At 39.3% G+C, this 23163-nt stretch overlaps 1 protein-coding gene across 2 annotated transcripts; it reads left to right on the top strand.

Moving 5' to 3' along the window:
* Nucleotides 1-718: 718 nt before the first annotated feature.
* On the top strand, nucleotides 719-17580 carry LOC111574498 (glutaredoxin domain-containing cysteine-rich protein 2). 2 transcript variants are annotated; one of them, XM_023279126.3, is made up of 6 exons: nucleotides 719-8303; nucleotides 8732-8885; nucleotides 9330-9513; nucleotides 11494-11603; nucleotides 13979-14206; nucleotides 16291-17580. In XM_023279126.3, the coding sequence occupies exons 2-6, from the start codon at nucleotides 8829-8831 to the stop codon at nucleotides 16462-16464; spliced, it is 753 nt and encodes a 250-aa protein (XP_023134894.1). In that variant the 5' UTR covers nucleotides 719-8303; nucleotides 8732-8828; the 3' UTR covers nucleotides 16465-17580. The 2 variants fall into 2 exon arrangements, with proteins under 2 accessions (XP_023134894.1, XP_035808203.1); XM_035952310.2 differs by lacking the exon at nucleotides 719-8303 and adding an exon at nucleotides 8330-8535.
* Nucleotides 17581-23163: the final 5583 nt, after the last annotated feature.

The raw sequence follows: 23163 nt of genomic DNA, 5'->3' as shown, positions 1-23163 counted from the left end.
AAACCAGTGCATGACGCTCGGTTGAAAACTGAATAGTGCAGTTTCTCAAAAAAAGATTAAAGATAAAGAAGAAAGGCTAAATTAATATTATAACTATAGATTCTGCATGTCTGTCTGTTCTCATGCTGAGACTTGTGTGCAGCTCAGACTACAGTATGGATCAAAATTTTCAGTTATTTACCGTGTCAGCCAACAATCTATCAGCTCAGCCAAGGTTTTTTTTTTTTTTCTGTTTCACAGTTGGATTCTTTCCTGTATGGATAATTCAAGCTGTTTGAATTGATGTGTGCTGTTGAAGTTGTTGTGTTTTACTGCGACATGGTAGATGGAACAGTAAAGCATAGGAGGTATCGTAAAGCACAGGTATTGATTCATCATTGCCAGGCTTAAAGAACGGCCTCTGCACTGAACCTTCATCATATGCTTCACTATGTTCAATACAGGTGACTACGCCAAACTTATTTGGCTTATTTAGTCTGACAATTAAGACAATGATTTTTATTTATTTATTCTTTTTACATTAAAGGTTTTCTGAAACTTATAATTTTTTTTTAAATATTCAAATGAAAAATGCCTCAATTTATAAATTTCCAGGATAGAAAGCTGAATGTTGGGGAAAACAGGGTCCAAAATGTCTTTTTTAAAAAATGCATTTATTTTATTTTATTAGCACATTAGACTTTAGATATTTTCATCAGTAAACGATAAACAACCAGAGAAAAATCCATTTTGCTGTATTTTTAGAACTAAAATGTTCTATTAATAAGGATGTTGCGTGAACAAACCATGTAAAAGTCAAAATCTTATCTCAGAGCGTGAAAAAAAATTCACAAAAAAATGTCCTTTAAAGCTATGTGTTATAATTGAAATCTCAAGTCACACAAAATAAACATCCAACTGTGTTTTTTAGATGTTTTCTTTCCATTTCTCTGAAAGAAAACGTCTTCAAAGTGACCACTGCATGAAAAAAAAAGTTTTTGCATGTAGTGTATCACCTTAAAAGAGTTTTGACACTTTCTAAATTTACTGTCTGATTAAATTTTACCTTTCTGAGTATTTTAAAGGATATATCAATTCAGACACACTGCACTGCCCATTTACTTTGCCCCAAAATAAAAAGTCCTGTTCAACCCAAGTCAGGTCTACAGAAATGGTGTGACATTTTAATCCCCAGGTTTAACAATTGAGAGTTATGCGTTTGTCTGTGACATCCTTTATTATGCTAATAAGGCAGGTTTTTCTATTTCAAGTTTGCTTGGTACATTTTGACAACTGTGCAGGGGATTGGAATCAAAAGATAAAAATAATCTGCCACCGCTGAAAAATGAAAATATCTATCATTTGGGTACTGCTACCTTTTCTGTTTGGAAACTGAAGATTTCATTTGACGGGCGGACCGAGTTGCCATGGAGATGGTTTTACTGCCACCACGTGACCTACGTCAGTTCAAATTCAATCAGTCTCCAGGGCCCTTGTCGTTGCACTGATGGAATATTCCCAACAGATGATATAGAACTGAAATCTTTTTTCCTACAACGTCGTCCTGTCTCCAGGGTGGAGCAGCAGACATCTTAAGGTGTTGAATGGCTTCTGGTATGAGCTTGTTTCTTGTGATTTCCAGACTCTGTCTTGACGTTTTTATAGCCAATCCAATGATTGGACACCCACTGAGATGACTCTTGTAGCTCTGGAGGAATTGTCTGTGTCCATGTTGACTTTTACCATTGGTTTGGTGTGTATCTCTCTTCATTTACTCACTGTATTGAAAGGACTTTACCATTGAACCTTTATATTGTCTTTAATTTTTAGAGTTATAATTAAGATGCTGATTTGTTTAGGTGCATTGTAAGTCTCCGCATGGTGTTCAGAAATGGCAGCTTACCATTTTCTACAATGGAAAATTTACCCTCATACCAAGTCCAGTTTCCAGGAGATATAGCAGCTATTCTTAGCGCAATCACTTCACAATGTTCCATGCACAAATTACCTATAATGATCCCACTGTTCCTTGAGTCTGCTTTTAACAAATACCCAAAATGATCATGAGCTTTTCATGATTTCAGCCATGCCAGTGGCAAGATTTCATCAGATGGATCGGCATGAAATGTGGTGCAGACATTCATTGTTCCCAAAGGATGATTCCAAATGATTTTATCTCCAGCTCCACCAGCAGGTTGCTATTTTTGCTTTTCAGGGAAATATCTCAACAGCTGTTTGATTGGATACCACATTTCACAGCCATAGTGGTCAAAAATATATTTGAATAGCCTCAAAGTGTGGTTAATATTTGTTGTTGTTACTGTTGGTACACACATTAATGTCCCCCTTAGGATGAATTGTGACCTCTTTGGTGATTCAGAGGATTTTTGTGCAGCGTCATCGGGTTAAAGATATTTATTGTTCCAGTTTTTTGATTTATAGAAAATACTTGCAAAACTAATAACACTTTCTTCAGCCTTAGCTGTACTTTGCATTGGAACGCATTAAACTAAGATGATGAATGGTAAACATTTAACCTGCTGAACATCAGAGTGTTAGTTTTGCCATGCTGAGCAGGCTGTTATTACAACTAAAGCATAGCTCAAAGCTCTGTCTGCGGCTGCTGTGTCTAAACACAGCCTCACAGAGCTGCGAGCATGGCTGTATAATCCAAGTCTTCCTAAAATATTTATCTGGACATCTGCTCTTAAATTCTATTCCCTATTTAAACTTCTCCTTAAATTTAAGAAACACTCTTACTAAAACTCAAAAGCAGAATTCCGTTTGCTTGTACACCTTGAGCCATCTTCAATTATTATTTTGTTGAACTATGTAACTACACTTGCTTTACAAGCCATTTGGAGATTTTGAAATGGGATTCACCACAAAATTACAAAGCACTATAGGAGTATCCACCGATTCCCTGCTCTGATTCCCTGCTCTGATCCCCCTGCTGCTGTCCTGAATCTCATTTTAGCTGGGATTGCAGTTGGTGGAGACAGTCATGCATCATTTTTGAGAGGGACTTTTTTTTTTTCTCCTGAGGATGAAATTAAACTGGGGTGGATGGGGTCACAGGAGGAGCCCTTTTTAACATCCCAGACAAGAGTTTCTGCATGAGCTTGAGGTTTCATGGGAGCTGAACACCACTGTCGTCAGTGTTCAGCTAATTAAAATGAGATAGAAAATCAGTCCCAGTGAAATATTAAATATTAACTTGACTGTGACTTGCAGCATCTATCATTTGATAGACACTGTAATTAAGATAATGAAGTTTAAATGCATTAGTAGTTCTATTTAAAACAGTGCTGCTCCCAATTTAATTAAGTGTTAAAGGTGTCTTCTTTGTCGTAATTCAAGTCTTTTTGCAAACTTTGCAAACTTAGGCATTTTCTAATTCTTATAAGTTCTTTTTTAAAAAATCTATTTTACTATAAAGGACCACACCATCCATGAGATGCACATGACTTTATCTTGCTTTTGCCTTTTTAGCACATAGTGTACAGTGTTTACTTTATGTTCTTATTAGCTCACATGAAGAAAACCCTACTTACTGTAAATAGATTATTTTAATGCAAATCCTCCACAGACACCAGTAGTGTTGACCTTTGTGCATGCACTTTTACAAATAAATGTTTTGTTTTAGATTCTAATGCTTGTTTAATAATGGTCCGAATCACTTTGCATTGATATGAACTCTTATACTGGAAACAGAACAAGAACTCTTCTGCACATTATAATGATATTAGTCCTGCTATTTCATTATTTATCTTTTTGATAGCATATTATATCTCCATCTACAGGTTATGTAATCTGGGCCTTTGCATGAAGTATGATAATTGCAGTCCATTCAATTATAGTGGCAACACAGAGGAAATGAAAGTAGTGAAAAAGACCCAGCGCTAGTCTACTGTCAGGGACCAGATCTTTTCTTGCCTTTCTTTTTGTCTGTAACCTTCAGAGTGGATGTGACATTAGTGTCTTCAGACATGATTTGAGACAAATACCATCTTTCGTATTCATCTGTAGCTTCATCGCTCCTCACTTATCTCTCCTTGCCCCCCCTTGCAGTCCCATCTATCTCTAATTTCAGTCTTCCCTTCCATCTTCCTCTCTCTCACTTTCTCACTCCTCCTCCCCGATGCCTGTCAGCCGCCCGAGGGCAGAGCAAGAGAGTCAAATAGTACAATCTGAGGTTGCTGCTGAAACTGGTAGATAAAGAGAGAGAGGGTGTGGAACAGAAGTGGTTTCAATTTATAATGACAAAGCTCTTGTCCTTTTTATTGTGTGTGTATCTGTGGTAAACACTAAGTGATCACATCATGTCATAGTTACAAACTCTTTACATGGCACCTGGGGTAATTCCACCTTCCCCTAACCATCTGCCTTTGGGATAATGACCGCTATTGAGTGATTGACGTCACAGTTTCTTACAGACTTTGTTCCTTTTCTGCCTGAAAATAGACGCTGCTCTTATGAGAGTCAGTCAATACCATTCCCCTTGGGAGGACAGGAGGAGAAGGAGTACAAGCAAAATAATGAGTATGTATCTTCTACTAGTGAGAGTTTCCCCTTCTTTTTTTTTTTGCCTTTTTTTATTTGGGAAGTTGGAGAGTATACAAAAATGGATGGCAAGGACATATGCTGCCCTCAGGCCCTCGCAGTGAGACTTGCCAAATATAATACCCACACTTCCTTAGGGTGCACTTGGACCCCGCGGGGAGAAAAATCAAACCTAGCACACACATGCTCCTATAAACACAAAACGATAATGAACACCCATTGATCCGGGATGAGGTAAGGAAGGGTTTGGGGCATAAACAACTGTGCAATCTGTGCACGGGGCAAAACAAGGCAGGAGTAGATCAAAAGATTGAGAGTGGAGCAGTGTGCACTCCTCATACCTGGTTCATGGATACTGCACAAGATGCCATTGTAATTTATTCCCGTGCAAATGTTAGACGTTGCATCAGGCCGTCTGGGGGACTGGCTTCCATGGGTTTAAATCTGTGGCTCAACGAGGCTTGTCTTGGGTCCCACTGCTATATTATCGCTACAGTGAAACCAAAACTATTATTTCTCATTTTCAATCCATACTATTACAGCACTGAATATGGATCTACTGTGAGCACAGAGCATGTATTGTATCTGAGTGATGAAACTTGTATCGCTTATTGTACTGAGGCAGGATAATGGGGATATTAGAATATACATGAACTGTTAATGTGGACACACAGAGAGACATATTTATAGTGGCAATCATTTAAAGCAAAAGCAGTGAGAATCCTGGCACATTAAATGATTCCTTCCTTGTGATGCACCCAAAACAATTTCTCGCCTGAGTAACCGTACTTGCTTGTACTACAATCTGATTAAGCTGACTCTCGGTCTGGGAAGAGACAAGAGAGGGTCTCCGTCCGCTTGCACTACTCTCTCTCTCTCTCTCTGTCTCTTTCTTTTAAATCATCCATTCACACTCTGCCTAATAACAGTCATCTGTAATGAGAATTGTAAGACTGATCCCGACATGCATGGGGTTAATGGCATCCATTTGTTAGATTAGGCTTCATTCTGTAAAATGGCCTCTTTAAGATGCTGAAAAAAACAAAAGTTGCCACCGCCATCAACACACTCAATGCATGGATAAGAAAACTTTGGAAAAATATGTATAGAGATTATTTCAAATATGTATACATTTATGGATTGGACTTGACTTATGTATTTCCATTAGCACTCACAGACACTGAGGTACAGGGTTCCAGTGACGATGCCAGCATATGCATTCACACAGACTCAGCACAGAGTCTCCCAGAATTCAGCTTCACCACTGGCTCTCGAAGATGTGATTCAAATCTTAAATGAGTCTCTGAATTAGTGAAAGATGTTTAAAAGAATGCTGACAGCGTGACTCATACCCAATTAGCCTTAATAAGCCAATTCTGGAAATGACAAAGAATAAAATTAGAGAGCGAGTGATTCTTTTAAATGATGAGACCATTAAAAAATAGGCGTATGATTAGACTGATTGCTTTATTTGGAATAAAGATTAGCTATCTGTTTGTGCTTGTGGGCACTAACAGGAGAAACTTGGCTTCTCCTCGGTAGCTTCAGCAGCATTAATCTTCTCATTTCATGGGGCTCAGTAAAGCTCAGTACAACAGTGCTCAAAGGTTATAAATTGAGATACTATAAAACTCCACATTCCATAATGTAGTGTTAAGGGTTGGATATTGCTTCCATTTTCAAAAGGAAATAGTCCATGACATGTCATTTGACTAATATACAAGTTGAGAATCACATTTATTAGTTCTACTAATGTACAGCTCACTGAGAGAGTTTAACTAACACGTGTCTTATTTTATGTTACAAGAAGAAAAGCTTTCTGCATCGGTGAAGTGAATCTACTTACTGTATAAATCTTTTTTTCTTCTTCTTTCTTCTTGTTTTGACATGCCACAGTTGAGAAAGCACAGGTATAGCAAAACAAACGTAGTGATTCTCATTTTCAGGTTTGTGATATTATGCATGGTGCCTCATTGTCACACTGTCATGGCTTATTGTTACACTTGAACAAAGCAGAAGCATTGTTAATTATTAGTTGCACTTCTGCCTTTCTTCCTGTGACAAGAGTTGTATCGTGTTTGACAGGAAAAGGTTACTCTATCTCATCAATTATTGAGATCCAGGTTTGAATAGGAAGATAATTGCTGTATGTGCCAACTCTGTCTTGAAATACTGGATGGTTCAACAAAAACGTGCTCACAAATGTTTCTATCCTTCAAAAGCATTGTTAGCTTTTATAAGCAAGAATTTGTTGACTACTTAGTGTAACTTCCATTTGCTGTTCCATATGTTTGACAAATCTAATGAGTTTCTTCCAGAGTAACAGTCTTTTTAGTGCAAATTTCCTCTTAGTGTTTCCATAGATGGTGCTCCCTTGCTGAGCTGTGGTGGAGGATCATTTCAAAAAAAAAAAGAGGAGTTTGGCATTAAAAAGACAGTAACTTTGGGACTTTAACACTCTGACTCAGACTACTGATGCCTCATATTTGCTTCAGCAGAACTTTGGAATTTAATGGTGCAAGGAGAGAGGAAATTGACTTTTTGTCACACATCTCTTAGCAAAGAAGTCAACTTTTTGTTGCTAGCATGGCCAGAACGAACCATTAAAGTAGCTTTATTGTATATATGGGCATGTGAAGGTTGATTTGAACACACTTGAAAGAATGTGTGATCTATTATAATGGTGCCACTTCCTAACACTACCTGGGTGGAAAATGACTTGGTTACAAAGTAATTTTCCACCCATTTGTGTATAGCCTCTTCATCCTGTTGAGGCTCGCAGGGGGCTGATTGCAGGGCTAACTCAAAGAAACAAATAACCATGTCCACTCACGTTCACACCCACAGCCAATTTAGAAGCAGCAATTAACCTACCAGGCATGCATTTGCACCGCAGGAAGAAGCTGGAACACTTGGAGAAAATCCACGCAGGCACAAGGAAAACCAGCAAACTCCACATAAAAGGGTCCAGGTTGACTAGCAGGTTCAAACCCCCCATTGTGCCAACTCTCAAGTACTTTGGTAGCTGTACAAGGAAATATAGCAAATGTCAGTCTTGCTGCCTTTTACTTCAAATGCTGATTTTGAAAGCATCTATGCTACCATAGGGGTATAGCGACAAGACAGTGTGACTTACAGATACGTCTGGTAAGTTCACCTCAGTTTAATGTCTGAGCTGAAGTAACTTTCTCATGTTTTGGCTTTGTTATCTCAAAGATTTGCATTTGTGATATAAGTCTGTTTGATCTTTCTGTCTGATCTCTCTCTCTGAAAATTCTTGGATTCCAGTCAAGGTCCCAGAAGTGTTGCCTTGTGGAGTAAAAGTGTGAAAACTTCACTTTTTGAGGGGTGGTGCTGGTGGTGGTTGGGTGTTATGCCACTAGAACTTTTTGAATTAGACTTTCAAAGAGACTAAGACTGCTCATTTTTCACGTGTGCACACAAAAACACCACAGGAATATGTTATAAAGGCGAGGTGTTATTTCAGTGTGATACCTTGAAGATATTTCACCTCTGATCCAAGAGGTTTCTTCTTCAGAACTGAAGAAAGCTCTTGCTTGAGAGGTGAAACATCTTCAAGAACTAAAAAGAGATGTCTAGTTGCCTTTTATTGACATTCTTAGAATTACAAAGACCTGGATGACTGAGAATCTACACATAAATTCATGGATATATTTTGTGTTTTCTGCATGACAGAAGCAGACATCAAATGTCACGTTTACTTTTCAACACGGATGGACTCGGCTCCAGGCCAATGACAGGTGGTTCTACAACTATCTAACAACTCCCACACACACAGACACTCACACATGCACTGCCTCACTCACTCTTTCTCTCCCTCACATACACACAAACACTCAGAGCTGCACACTGGCTCCAACTACCTTCTATTTTGGTGATCATAATTATTTGATGACGGGGCTTCTGGTTACTCAACCACTCTTTTGTACATGCGATCTCACCATGAATAATTTAGCACTGGCAGCTAGAAAGGTGGGTCCCTTAAAACAGCAGGTACAGTCAAACTCTGGGGGAAGGACACACAGAAAGAGCTTTATCATTCTATCTTTATCATCCACCCACTCCCTCCACTAAGCTCTTCAGCTGGACTCCCATATACTCTGTGCTTCGATCGAGCTGTATATCAAGCCAATTTTAATCCATCTGTCCAAACATCCTTTCATTGCAGCAGGCACCATAGTGTCCAGGTAACGTCATTTCACCACAGGTAAGGAGCTTCTTGGATGGACTGACACTCTACTACATCCCCTCTTCAATCAGCCACCATGGAAGAACTCCAGAGAAAACTGAACCAACGCTATGAAGGCACCAAGCCCAGAAAGGTGAGTTATTTGCAGAACCATATTATTTCAGCTTCTGAGGTTTGAAGTACTTTTATAAATCTGTCATGTTGAGTAAAATGCATGTTTAGGTTATTTTCAGGTATCAGGCTTTCTCTTCGTTATTTTTTAAACAACTGCTTAAATATCAGTGGCTGAATGATGTACATTTTAGCACACAACAGTCCTCTGATGTTGTCAAACTGCAAACCGAGAGAGAGGATGAGACGGGACGTCAGCTTGCACGTTGACACGCTGCAAATGTTTGAGTGCACCTCTCTTGTCTGATCAGACAGCACCTTTTTCTACTCGCAAATCTTCCTCTGCTCCAAGCCAGCACGCTATGCAAATCAGACAATGTGCTGTGGCTGCTGATGCATCCTTTCAGCATGAAAACCCTTTAGAGGAGTGGAGTAAAAACAAGTCACCTTCCACTCCAAACCGCAGGTGAGGTTCAAGCTGGCGTCCTCCTACAGCGGTCGGGTGCTGAAGCACGTGTACGAGGACGGTCAGGAGCTGGACAGTCCAGAGGAGAAATACCCCCACAGCTTCGTCCACCGCAAAATCCCTCCAAACCACCTTGAGATGGAGCAGCTCTGTGGGTTTGAGGATACTCATGCAGACCAACAGGGTAGGTTTTCATCACTGTGCACCATACTGTATAACTGTCTTACTTTGGATGCATGTCTGCACTTTGGTTTGGTTTGTGTGGGCTATATTGTAATTAAGGAAAGAAATGAGATCCGCATGTTACATTGGAGAGAGGTTTGCACGAGATGGTCTAAGCATGTTCAGCTGCTTGATTTTACTTTCACGATTATGATATAGCTGTGCATGATTGATACTTCTCTGTGCAGTGTGTATTTGTGGTCCCATTAAATCACCTACTGCACTTTTAAGCATTTAAAAAAATAAATAATTCTGCAGATTTGTGATAGTGTATAACTGAAGGCTACACTTGTACAGTCTCAATGCAATCAGCACAGGCCATTATTTTGGTATGCGAGGGCAGCATGGGCCAGTGGAGGTCAATCAGACTGTGACACTGGTACATGGACAATTTCAAAGATGAAACACTCCAACATTGGACCATTTTAGAGTGCTTGTGAAGAGTTTTTAAAAATATGTTTTTCAGTTAGAAAGTACATTGACTCAAAGCATGGCGTGATATGTTATCAAAGGAATAGTTTGACATGCTGGCAAATGTGTGATTCCGTTCGACAATTATTTGCCTATTTGTACCTCTAAAGCTTATAAATTAACATCTTGTCACTGTTTTGTTGTTTTAATGACTTTGGTCTGGGTGATATCATGATAGTGATATGTACCAGCGATAGACACCTCATCAATAGCAACAAAGTAATTGTTCAGTAGCATGTTTGCTAGATGTGCCTAAATCTGATGCTAACTGTCATGAAATCCTGTGACCAAAATGTAAAATTTAGTTGCATTAACAAACACCATGCATGCTCAATCCATGGCTCATATACAACCTAGCATACACCTTGATAGTAGAGTGTGCTACTCTCCCAGTTGGCTGCCCTGCAGGTATGCTAAGGTGTGCTAGTCTGTGACTGCTCAGGAATGTTGTTACCCCAGTATGCACTCATAGACCTCCTCAGGTGGAAGCTATGACCAGCTTCACGGTCACAGTTGACAGCCTTTTATTTTGAGGTGAGCGAAGTTGCCGGTTGGGGTCATGTGTGGGGTCACATGGTCCAGGCCACACAAAACCTTAACCTTAGTGTGATGCTGCAGCTTTTTCCTTCTCATTCTCTGTGTGCCTCTTTGTTTAGCATGTTATCTTAATTTATTATGTATTGAGGAGAGATCAGCCCTTTAGTTTTATTAGTTTTATTCGTGAGTGTCCATTTGGTATTTGTGGGTGATTTTATCGTTGTATGAACATTAAAATCATTACCTGTTTATACTGATGAGTTGAATAAACTGTTTAAATTCAAAGCAGGGTGGTTAAGTTGAAATGAATCCTTTTTTCTGCTGCTATTTATGAAAAATCTATCAATAAAAATGCTTACTAGTATCAATACTGAGTGAAATTAAAGGCTTTATTGTGATTTTTTTTCTTGTTATATTGCCCAGCCCTTAGACAACCCATGCTGTCATCCCTGTGCAACCAACAAAAGGATCCACAATGTTTTTTAATCTATTTTTAGACTTTCTCAGAACACAATACTACATCACATGCAATGGTTTGGCCTCCAGTGTTGATGTTCTTGTTTCCAAACATTGATCCTGGCCCCTCCTCCTGTATGACGAAAAGGAGGTCATGAAAGAGAGAAGGCATTCATTGGTCATAGACCAATGTATCTCTCTTATCTCTCTTGGCCAGTTCACTGGCAAAAATGTATGACTATAATTGGCTAATCTCAATAGACATAAATACGAAGTCTAAATCTGTCATTAGTGAGAACCTGGGGCTGCCAGAGGTAAACACTTGTGACTTTAATTGATTAAACACATTCACTGATTGATCACTGCGCATCAATGCGTCGGAAACACAGTTTGTGCTGTTTGCAGATGAAACTTGAGTCAGAAATTTCTGGTGCAAATTCTCATTCTATCCTGACAACATGTTTTCTTCTGTTTCCAGGTGTCTATCCTCCAACAGGGCTCATTGCCCAGAGAATAAATGTGTACAGAGGAATGGGAAGCTACAAGCCTGCTGCTAGCCAGACTGACGAAGCAGAGGGAGACGACAAGGTAAGCAATGCGGCTCGCTGGTTTTGCCTTTGCTGAATTTTGATGTTAATCAAGGTGAGAGTTACTGTAGATTAGATTTCTCACTAGCACTGCCAGTTTTATCTGTCTGAATGTTTGAAGCATTAAGACCCGTCTTAACTGTCTTAATTCATCTGTCATTGCAGTTTAAATAAGCTGAAAGCAAAAACAGTCACTCTGTTGCTGTTGGATTTTGATGAGCGTTGATTAAAATGTCAGTTTACTTCACTGTGATCCTGAAGGCAAGAAATTGGCAACGAGACTGAGTCATGGTGATACTTAATTAGAAGCAGTGATATGTTGAGAGGGAGTCAGGATTATGGTGGCAGAATAAGAGGGGAACAACATGTACCAATAACTGACCATTCATTGTGTGCGTGTGCAGATCACCTTTACATACATTTCCTTATCTAGTGAATATATGTACCATTTATTCAAAGCAGCAATGGTTTCATTTTGACAATGATAGATTAATGCTCTCTACGCCAACTTCACTCATGTGCCCAGAGCTTGTACTGCTCCAAATTCCCCGTCTACCACAGGCCACGGAACTCTCTGCATTGCCTTACTTCTGTTGTGATATTTTGTGCTTTATTTTTGCATGCCCCTGAAAGTGTTTTGGCATAGCACTAAAGTTTTAATAACCGGAATCCAGCATAAATGTTATGCTGTGAGCTGATGCACTAGAAACCACTGGACCTATCCCTTTGTTTGAAGGGTCAGAAGTTAAAAACGTTCTTTGACTTCCGCTCATCAATCAATCAAATGGAAATTTAAAGGCATCATGGCATCACGGCCTTGCATTACCTTTTGCTCTTATGTTGACTCCTCCTAGTATATAGACAGTTTGAAGAAGAGCAAACAATAACTCAATAGCAGTGGCTTTAACTGTGCCTGACCACATCCTGAGATCCTTTATCCGTACGTTGGGCACATTTCGTCTTTCCTTTATGGGTCATTTATGCTGTCTATTGAATTAAAGTAGGAGTAATGTGATTTAGAGCCATAAGAATTGCCACTTACTTTATGGATGTGGTGTCTTTCTGACTAATACCTACATGAGATGCCTGTTAACAAGTTATGATTTGATTTTCAATGGTAAGTTTATATTTTTGGAGCATGTTCACTATGCAACGTCTTTTTGGATACACTTACTTAGCAATTATGTTTAGTTTTTATTTAAACTATCAAATACTTTAGATATACACTAATGAGCATAAGAATCGCATGTATACATGTGCTGAAATAAACTCAATAAACTCATACACAATCATCAGCCCATGTAAGGTAATTTAATAATTATTCGGAGGAGCCTCAGAACAAAACAAGCAATCCAGACCTAAAATAGAAAACGAGATGGATCCTGAGTAATTAAAGCTTCAACGGCATGCTGCTCGACGCAAATTGTACAACAATTAAAGTGGAGCAACAACAGCATCAAAACTGTTCATCTGACAGGAAAAAGGCACTTTTCCTAACCTGCTGTGGCAGCGGCTTCATTAGCGTGGCGGGCTAAGAGGGAGGTCAGCTGCATCGCCTGCTGGCTTCATGTCAGTCTCATTCTTTTATCCTCTAAACAAAGGGAACATTTGGCCCTGGTGACCGAAGTCAGTCTTTATTGCATTTATCAGTGGAAGACAGCAATCTGGAGTTAGTTTCTCCTTTAAGGGCGTTATTCAAGGAATGGCACAGTGGTCCCATTGGGGGCACCTTCCTTACAAGGCCTCGTGGCTCTCAGGCTTTCTGATGTCTCTTTTACAGCAAGAGAGAAGCACTGAGTAGGATGTCTGAATAATGCAACCTATTAGATTATCGTGAAAAAAGAACGTGTCAGTGATTTGCAAAGTAATTACTGAGTCATTGGTACTAATCAACAATGCAGCTCTGCACAAAAGATGCAGAGATGCCAATCATTTCTGATGGACAACCAAATGCAGCCATTATGAAGTGAGTTAAATGTAATGAATGAATGAATGAATGAACACTTTGAAATATCAAACAAGCCATTAATTTTGTTAGTACCAAAGATCAGGGGATTTATTCTCGACTCTAGATAATCATTTAGGAGGATGTTTGTGGTAAAAGAATTAGTTTCCAATTCCTTCACCAGAAGCCTCATTAAACCAGAAGACGGCTAAAAAGCATATTGTGCTTTACACAAAGGGTGTGACTCCTCAGCTGCCTTCAACTACAAATCCTTTTGCCGCCCACACAAAAAACCGACTGCTGAATATTTTTTTCTGGAAAATGTATGAAATAAGCATATATAGCATAGTTAAAGGCTCATTAAAATGCTTGCATTGTGCTGTAGTTGGTATAAACTGATAAAAGATTATTCAATAAAAAATTTTTGTCAGTCCTCTGTGTTAGACTTTGGCAAGATAATCATCTACACCAGCAATCTGCGCATCATCAGAGCACCAGCGAAGAAGCCTGACTCGCTGCGGCACCACACAGTGCCTCCTGTGGACTTGGAGGGATACCCAAAGGCCAGGGACAGGGGGAGCCGGAGGAGGGCTAAATCTCTTTCTGCACAGGAGGGGGAGGAGATGGGGGAGAGACAGATCAGCGACACAGATACCAAGGTAATGATCCTCGGCCAAATGATCCTCAGAGGTGTGGTATGGTTTTTATCACCTCATTGCTGTTTCTTGTTATTCTCAGTCTCAGCATGTCCTTCTCCTCTTCCTCCCCTTCTCACTTTCTCTGTCTCCTGCTATCTTTTCTTCACGTTGTTTTGTCACTTTCAACAGAATGGCTGCAGTGTCGTTTTTTTGGGTGTCTCATCCCACAGTCTCCTTTGTGTTTCCTTGTAGCTGCCACCTTATTTGTGTCCCTGTTCTTTCTTTTTTTTGCCTTAGAAACCCCCCTTTCTACTGCAACAACCACCAACCTATTGTCCTAGTGTTATCTGTCAACTGTGAACAGATACTGATGAGTCCACAGTTTTACTCTGCCCTTGCAGCATCTGCCTGCCACTTACCAGCCAGCAAGGATACCCAGCTCGCTATTATTTCCCTCCCTCTCACCTCCTCGGCTGATTACTGTTCTCTTCCCCCATCTCCCGCCATCCTTTTCTCACCTCTCTCGTTATTTTCTCATTTTCTCTACCTCTAAAAAAAGTTCATTCTCAGCCTTTTTTGTATTATTTGGCAATCTCACAACTCTTTGCTACTTGTTTTTTTCATTATTTTCTCTGCCTTTGTTGTCCAGACTCCAAAAGTATTTCACTGTCTTTTTTCATTTCTAATCTTAGTTTAATAGTTTGAGCAAATGTTGCAACTGTTTACTCAATCTGGAATTTGTTTGCACCATTACAGCTGATCACAACAATTTATTTTATCGCTAACCATGCAACAAATGTGAGTTTAGGTGCAAGAAAACATGGGCTTTCATTAAAACACAAGGATTGCATGCAGCTTGTCTTTATTACCTTAGTTGCTTTAACTTTTGTTGCTGCCTTCTGCAAGAAACTACATCTGTGTCCTGTTTTTTTTACTTCTGTTTTTTACTGCAGCAATATAGCAAGCCAGTCATGGACCATACTGAAGCGCAATATATTGTTGTTGTTTTTTTTTTAATCCCAGTGACATTTAGTACGTGCTGAACACTTTTATTTGCTGCTTGTGGTGCATCTCCGCTGCAAATATTTACTCATAAGCTAAGAACATTGGGTACTGTAGGTCGTTTTTTCCACTGTGGATTCTTATTATCTGATTCAAACAGTAGCCTGTGGTATTAACAAAAGCTATTCTCCCAAATTTAATAATGCCTCACTTACTTCAGCCCGCTGTCTATTTTGTTTTTTTGAGAAAGTGAGTTAAATAAGATTTCCGAAACACCTTTTTCTCCGTGCCACGGTTTTTATTTATTTATGGAGCCTCTTCTTCTGGAGCAGCCTTGCATTGCTAATCTGCCTATTACTTTGCTTTGGGATTCCTGGTGGAAATCATAAAGAGTCAGGGGTGAATGGCATTTAGTTTGTAGGAAATGCTTCACTATACCTCAACAGCAGCATGGTCACTCCATAGACGTCGCTCTAAATGTTGAAAGTTTTCACAAACAAATATTTTATGCTGATTAACCCCATCTGGTCGTTTGTTAAGATTTAAAAGTACATATCTTCTGTTTCTATCTGCTCCTCACTGTGTTGGTAATATTCAGGCAGATGCTCATTATTGTACACTCAGCAGGAATGACAAGCTGGCTGCAAAATGACCGGCTGGCTGTATGTTAACCTGCAACACAGCTACTTACCAGAAGCATTTAATTAGAAATAGTATTGGGGGGAAAAAAAATCTTTATGCCATTTAGGTTGTTTGCCAGCAGGCAGGCCAATTAGACTAGATAGTTGTGTTGTGGTTCAGGCTAAAGTTGCAAGTTAATCAGATTTGAAACAACTGCAGTGTAAAGTTTTGTAATATGTGTAAATGAAAAACTTTATTTTGTTATGGATAACAGTTATATGTAGTTTAAAAGTACCTGAGACTGACCTCTAATGACCAATTGGAAATGAGCATTTAACATTTGGTGGTCATCTGTATCCCTCCGTCCCTCGTCTTTCTTGCCCATTTACACCCCTTCCTCCCCTTCTTTCCCCTTTGCCTCACCTCACAGCTCCTCTCTCCTACCTCCTCTTCCTCCTCTAATGTGTTTCTTCTGTCTCCAGGAGGCCGACAGCTGCCAGCATTGTGGCGGTTCGGGCTGCGCTCCCTGCTCTCTGTGTCACGGTAGCAAGCTGTCCATGCTGGCAAACCGCTTCAATGAGTCCATCAGTGATCTGCGTTGCCAAGCCTGCTACCCCCATGGTCTGGAGAAGTGCCAGTCCTGCTCCAGTAAATAGCACCATTTGGCTGACACCCATGTCTGGCAGAGAAAGAGTGAGTGAGTGAATGTGAGTGTGTTACTGTGAGCGAGTGTGCGCCCAATGCGCTATCAGTTTGTCAGAATTGTCTCAGTGGCAATATTGCTCTAATCCAAAATGTTCTTGGTGGGGTGTTTCGAGGCACTACTAGGAAACATAAGCCATCATTGGAAAGGGGAATTGTAACTGTGGAGCGGACACAAAATCATAAAATACAATTACTGTGTGCAGTGAACATGGCTTGTGATAACACAAACACATAATCGCTTTTTTTGTTGTCACATTTATTTGCGTCTGCCGCCCTTCTTCCTGATAAAACCTGGTTCCACAACAGAGTTATCATTTTAATTAAAATGATGCAAACATTTTCCAGTTTATTGTATCTACTGGGAAGACTGCCCTGTTCCTATCTCCCCTGTCTATTCACCAGAGAGAATAGAGCTGCTTTCATCCAAACATGAAATGCTCTATGAGGGTAATTGATGCTTTTATTTTGTGGGAAAATGAGACAAGAGTTTTGTGATGGAGAGACAGGGGAAAAAAAATTACAGACTGAGTAAAAGATAAAAATAAGTGAGAAAAGGCTGGTGGTTTTATAAATGGTAACTGCATGGAGCAGAAGAAAATGACTAAGTTTAGCTCCACCCAAATCGATTAAAAAAAAAAAAAAAAAAAAGAAATTCTACTTCTTTGTGAAGGCTGATAGTGAAGAAAATGTTCAGTCATACGAACTCTAGTTGACCATTACTACTGTTGTTTGTAGGATATAAAGTTGCAAAACAAAGTTTAGACTAACAGTGTACTGTCTAAATGTGTGGCATTCAGCATATTGATTTTGGATCGAGTGTCACTAAGACTGTTTTATTGTGAAAGCATAAGAAATATAATAGATATTAAGACAAAAGAGGTGAGTGAAATAAATAACAGCAGTTCTGTAGAACAGCTCAAAAGGTTATACATAATATTAAATATTAAATTTTGTTTTTTTACAATTAATTAGTATTATTTTTCTGAGATTATTGACATTCTAAGTTGTTTCAAAGCTTTATCTACGCAGTTTTGACATATGAATGGAATAAACACTTAAATGCTTTATCAGTGCTTCTTTTATTGTGTCAACCAACTAGTCTTTTTGCACTTTTGTGTTATTAACACAAGGCTTTCATATAACTCAGATACATTGACTTCTCTATCTGTTTCTGCATGTACTGTATCAAGAACATCCCAGGATGCCTATGGTGACTGATATTTTGTGGCACAATTACAGTACATGTAGCAAATCCAATCTATAAAAATGTTGAAGTGCACAGACAGCCATCCTATGTTTTATTGCAATACACAAATCGTGGATTGATTTTCTTGCCTTCCGCACGAGTCACAAATGTCACTCTCATATCCGACATGTTTGATTTGTGCAGCGGCTCTAAATGTATCTTGTAGTCGGAGCTGCATCATAAATCCAAAAGCAATGTCTTTAACATTAATGTGTGCAAGTTATTCCTCAAATGTTTGTGTTACCAGCTTGAAAACCAAATGAAACATAACAAAACTGCAAATGCAACACGCTGAATAATTCCTAGTCATTACATCTTTGTCATTACACCTCGAATCAAATGCAATCAAGCACAGTGTTTTCTATCATGCCATTTGGGGCTGATTTAACCAAAAAGGAAAAACAAAACTAAGTGTTATCGCCTCGATGGCAAAAGGTTTTAATGTTGTTTTGGTTTTTTTACACTGCTATTGTCAGCTCTGGGTGATCACCGTCATGCAGTTATGCATTTTGTCTGTGGCAAGATTCCATTAACCCACTGTAAACTTTCATAAATTCTGCCCTTAAGGTTTAAACATTAGGGTGTGATGTTATCCACACAGACTGCATCACTTTTGTGTTACTGCGCTTTTGACGTCTGCTTGCAGTCACCAGTTTCCCCCTTTTTCTATTCAGTAACAAAGCCCCTCTAATATGCCTACATGTGCCGTAATCAAATATAAACTGCACCGAGCCGTGGGATATTTTGCAGTGGCTGCTGAAATGGCATTTTCTACCACTACCCTTATGCGGCAAGGCAGAGATGATCGATCAAAATGCGTGTCAACAGTGGAAAGCAGTGACCACATCCTCTAAGGTGTCACTGGCCAAAAGTCATGCCAGAACAAGCATCCCAGACCATTACAGCCCACCATCCCTGCCTCTGTGCCTATTTTTACGCTGGGCTTTCCATTGCTTTATCTTACTGTGTTAGATAGCCTCACATTGAGTTAAAGAGCAGACAGGATGGTTTAGCAGCACCCTTGCCAAAAGCCCCATCAGCAATCAAATTCCTGCTTTTTCTGGGATGAGAAAAAGGAACCTGAATCTACAGGCCCATTTTTCATTCTACTTTCTCTCTCTCTTTGATTGGTCTGCTTTAAAAAAAAAAAAAAAAACTGCCACCTGAGCTGAAGTTAAAACTGTGCTTTTTTTTTTTCAGTTCAGTCATTTCAGCCCCTGTTCTCGCTCAGTATTCCACAGGGTAAGCAAAGTGATGGAGAACTGGGTCACACAAGTGTTCTTGGCCTCCTCTGTCCTGCAGGACCTGGAGCCATGAGGGAGCAGGTAAAAACACACCAGTGTTACACTAAATGCTCTAAGGAAGCAGGAGTTCAGACAAATGTTATTCAATGGAGCATGAATATCACACATTTAGTAAGCTGAACGAGGGTAGCTGTGTGCCTGTTTGTTTATACAGGCTCGAGGAAAATGGATTCAGTAGAGAAGATGTAAGAAATGGCAGCCTGTTGATACACTGAGCAAATGACTTTATTATTAAGTGACCAAGCTACGAGAGGGCTTAATCACGTTTCTCACAGAGCTAACGATGAACTACACATGCTATGGTGGTTTAATTTATTTACAGAGAGCATTAAAAGGTTCTATAGACCTGAGTTTTGGGCATGTTTCTTGCATGTTTCTACCAGTGAACACTTTTGTTTCCTTTGTCACCCCTTAAAAAGATTACACTTTACGTCAATAGCACTTTTCATACAAATAAAATGCAGCAAAAAGTGCTTTACAAGTAACAGAAATAACAATGCAGTAAAACAATACAAACATCCCCCTACCCCGACCACCATTCGCACCCCACCCCCATCTGAAACTAAGGAGCGAGAGGAAACACTCTCCTATATAACACATTCAGTGAGGAACCCTGAGGTGATGAGATAAAGTGAAACAAAATAAGATAAAGTAACACTGATAAATGAAAAAATAGAAAATGTACATGATTAAACTAGAAATGGAGATAGAAATAGAATCAAAGCTTATTAAAACTGAATAGGAAATGATAAAATGAAGTAATAAACTGTACTTTAAATAGGCTAAAATATATCAATAGGTGAATAAACAGAGGAATCAGTAAGTAAAATTGATTCTTAGAAGAGCAACAAATACATAAAAACTATGAAACCAATCAAAAGTCGGATCAAAAAGGCAGGTCTCGAGTTTGCTTTGAAAAACATCAACACTCTGCTGCCCTCAGGTCTTCTGGAAGGCTGTACCAGAAATGTGGGCTATATAAAAAAGACATTGCCTCACCGTAGGTTTTTGTTCTGACTTCGGGTTTAACTGAAAAGCCACAACCAGAAGACCTGAGGGTTCCAGAGGGTTCATAAGATGAAAGCAAATCGGATAAATACAAAAGACCAAGGCCATTACAAGTTTTATAAACCAATAAAAGGATCCAAAAATCAATTCTAATAGCGACGGGTAACCAGTGCAGAGCCTTTAAAACCAGTAATCTGAGCTCTCCTCTGGTCTTAGTGAGAACTTGTGCTGTTGAGTTTTGAAGTAGTCGGAGTGTAATTATCGTCTCATTACGTTGATGAGATTAGAGAGGGACTGCTGAAATAAATACACTTTCAGAAGGATCACTAACCATATAAATGCGTAGGTGTGCAATGCAACAGGAAAACACATGATAAATGCATCCGGCACGTCTCAATCACTCATGTATCAGGCATTATTTAACACCAGGTAAAGTCAGTCTCATTTACTTGAAAATATTGCATTGTTGTGAAGCAGTCTTGGTGGCTAGTAAAGTTTTAGAACCAATCCAATTTCTGTAATAGTTGGCATAAATTCCAATGTGCTTCCATTTAGTAAGCTTTTCACCAGCCTGCAAATGGAAATAGTTCTCTAAATGATAGATCTTCGTCAGACCTAACTGACTATTTCACTGGCTTTTGTTTACTGTGCTTTGCTGGTTGGACACACTACACGTCTGCTCTTCTTGTGATATATTGCAGTCCATTATGCAAAACTATCATTTATTTCAGATTCCTATTGCCAAATAACACCTTGTTTAACCACAGCAGCTAGCAAAACAATAGCTTATGAACACAAAAGGGAAACACTTTCCCCAGGGGTAGCACCATCATTTATAATGCTTTATAGATACATCTGTGATCTCCTATCGCCCATTTGTAATATAAGACACAGGGAGCAGACTGGGAGCAGGCTATATCCATTAATCATAAACTTTCACACAGAAATATTGGACTGTGTAGAGACATTTCATCGGAAAATGCTAACTTTCTCTGTTTGGTTAGAACTGATCCTCCTGTGTGGGTCTTATTTCCTCGCTCCTCTGGGTAATCTCTGGAAGCAAAGCAAGTCACTTCAGATTTTTAATTTAGGAGTGTAACTTTTTGACAGCAGCTAAATATTATCTTTTAATCTAGTTAGTGTGCAGACACATTTCTATGTGCCTTTTTTTTTTTTTTTTTTTTGTCCTGAGGTTACCGCTGCAGGACAGTGATTGTGTAATGATTAGAGAGACTCCTGTCTGGATCAGGCTTTAAACCTTCAGCACATCAAGCATCACATTGTTTGGCAAAATCCTGCACTCAGCCCTCCACCCTCCAGCTCCTATTAGCTTCCCCTGACCTCTGACTTTTCCACAGAGGGAGTGGAGGCAACTATGACATTTTCTTCAGTTGAATATTATAATCCTCTAGATGTAATTACTAATCAGCAGAGGAGTCAGAAGTGATAAATCATACAAATATAATTTTATATCAGAGGTCAGATTCCTAGTGCCATGTGTAATCTTTCAGTTACTTTTTAACTGTATTTCCAGTTAAATAAATGCAGAAAGATAGCTTTTCTTTCAGGATCAAGTAAATGAAATGTGATCAGTGGAATATACTGTGATAACTCTGTGTTTGAATTAAGTTGACAAAGGTGTGAAATATTATATCTGGCAGACGAGAGTAGAATTATAGGATTGTGATTGAATTAAATATTTGGGAGGAACTATTGCAAACTGACTTTCTTTGATTGTGAATATGTTCCCCCATCTTGACCTGTCACACCTCGGTGAGCCTGTGTCCACCGCAGCTTCAGATTTCTGTTCTCGCCTGACAGGATTGGAACCAGACATTATCTTCTGCTGTTGTAGCCTTTCCGCCTCAAGCATGTGTTGTGCATCCTGAGATGCTCCCCTGCTCTCCACAGTTATAGAGAGATGTTATCTGCATCTTTTCTGCCAGCTCCAACCATTATGGCCATTCTCCTCTAACCTCTCATGAACAAGATGTTTGGTTCCACAGAACTGCTTCTTTTTTTTGTTGTTTTTCACACCATTCTGGGACTAGAGACTGTAGTGAATGAAAGTCCCAGAAGATCAGCAGTTTCAGAAATACTCAAAGCAGCAAGTCTGGCACCAACAATCATGCAATGGTAAAAGTGGGAGAGATAACATGCCAACATGTATTTTGTATGTTCGCTGTTATTTGTCATTCTATCCGCATGTCCAGATAGACAGACAGATTCGATAGATTAAACCTTTATAGATCCCACAGTGGGGAAATTTTCAGTGTTACAGCAGCACATACATGCAACGATGAATGATACTCGTTTCAAATTTGTGGACACATGTTCTTCAGGTTATTCTTTTCAGCTGCTGTCAGTTTATTGCTCGAGTTTCCACCTAAAATACTTCAAAGCTGCTATGTTGAATCTGAGTCCGGAAATATTTGGACAGGTCTTGGCTTTCACTTTTTTCTTCTTTAACCCTCTGAACCTCAAGTAGTTTTTGGATGTCTTTTGCTCCTGTCACATTTTTCCTTACTCTGAGCTCATTTTTGACTCCAATATAGCCTTCAGTACGTCCATGAAAAGATCACAACCGTGGTGAGCAGTAGAGAGACATCAAAACTCAAAAATATCTTCTGTTCCGTATCACAGAATTATAATGCCACAGATGACAAAAAAATAAAAATAGAGACTCCTGGTCACAGCAGAGTCCCTAATGAAATGCATTGAAGAGTGCAGAATTGGGATAGAACGAGATATGTTGGATAAAGTGATTTTAATGAAATATCACAGTTGTCACAGCTGATTAGTCCAGGGTCTGTTAGAAAATCAAAAATAACATGATTCTTTCTGTTTTTCCAGTCTTGAGCACTAATAAATCGGTGGTTTGTTTCTAGGATAACATGCCTTTCAAACCTGTTGGTGGGTTTGTTGCTGCCTTGTGTTTTTCAGGATCATCGCCATGGTGGTAGATATTCTCCAGCCAAGCTTTTAAGACAAGGGCTCGTCTTTTTATTCAGGTATTTTGGTATCCAGAAATGTCCTTTCCTCTACACCTTTTGCTCTCACCCATCTTTCTATCAACACACTTCTCCTTCCAT

The sequence above is a fragment of the Amphiprion ocellaris genome, chromosome 14, assembly GCF_022539595.1.
Source record: "Amphiprion ocellaris isolate individual 3 ecotype Okinawa chromosome 14, ASM2253959v1, whole genome shotgun sequence".
Classification (NCBI taxonomy): Eukaryota; Metazoa; Chordata; class Actinopteri; family Pomacentridae; genus Amphiprion; species Amphiprion ocellaris.
This window is presented reverse-complemented; position numbering and strand designations above follow the sequence as displayed.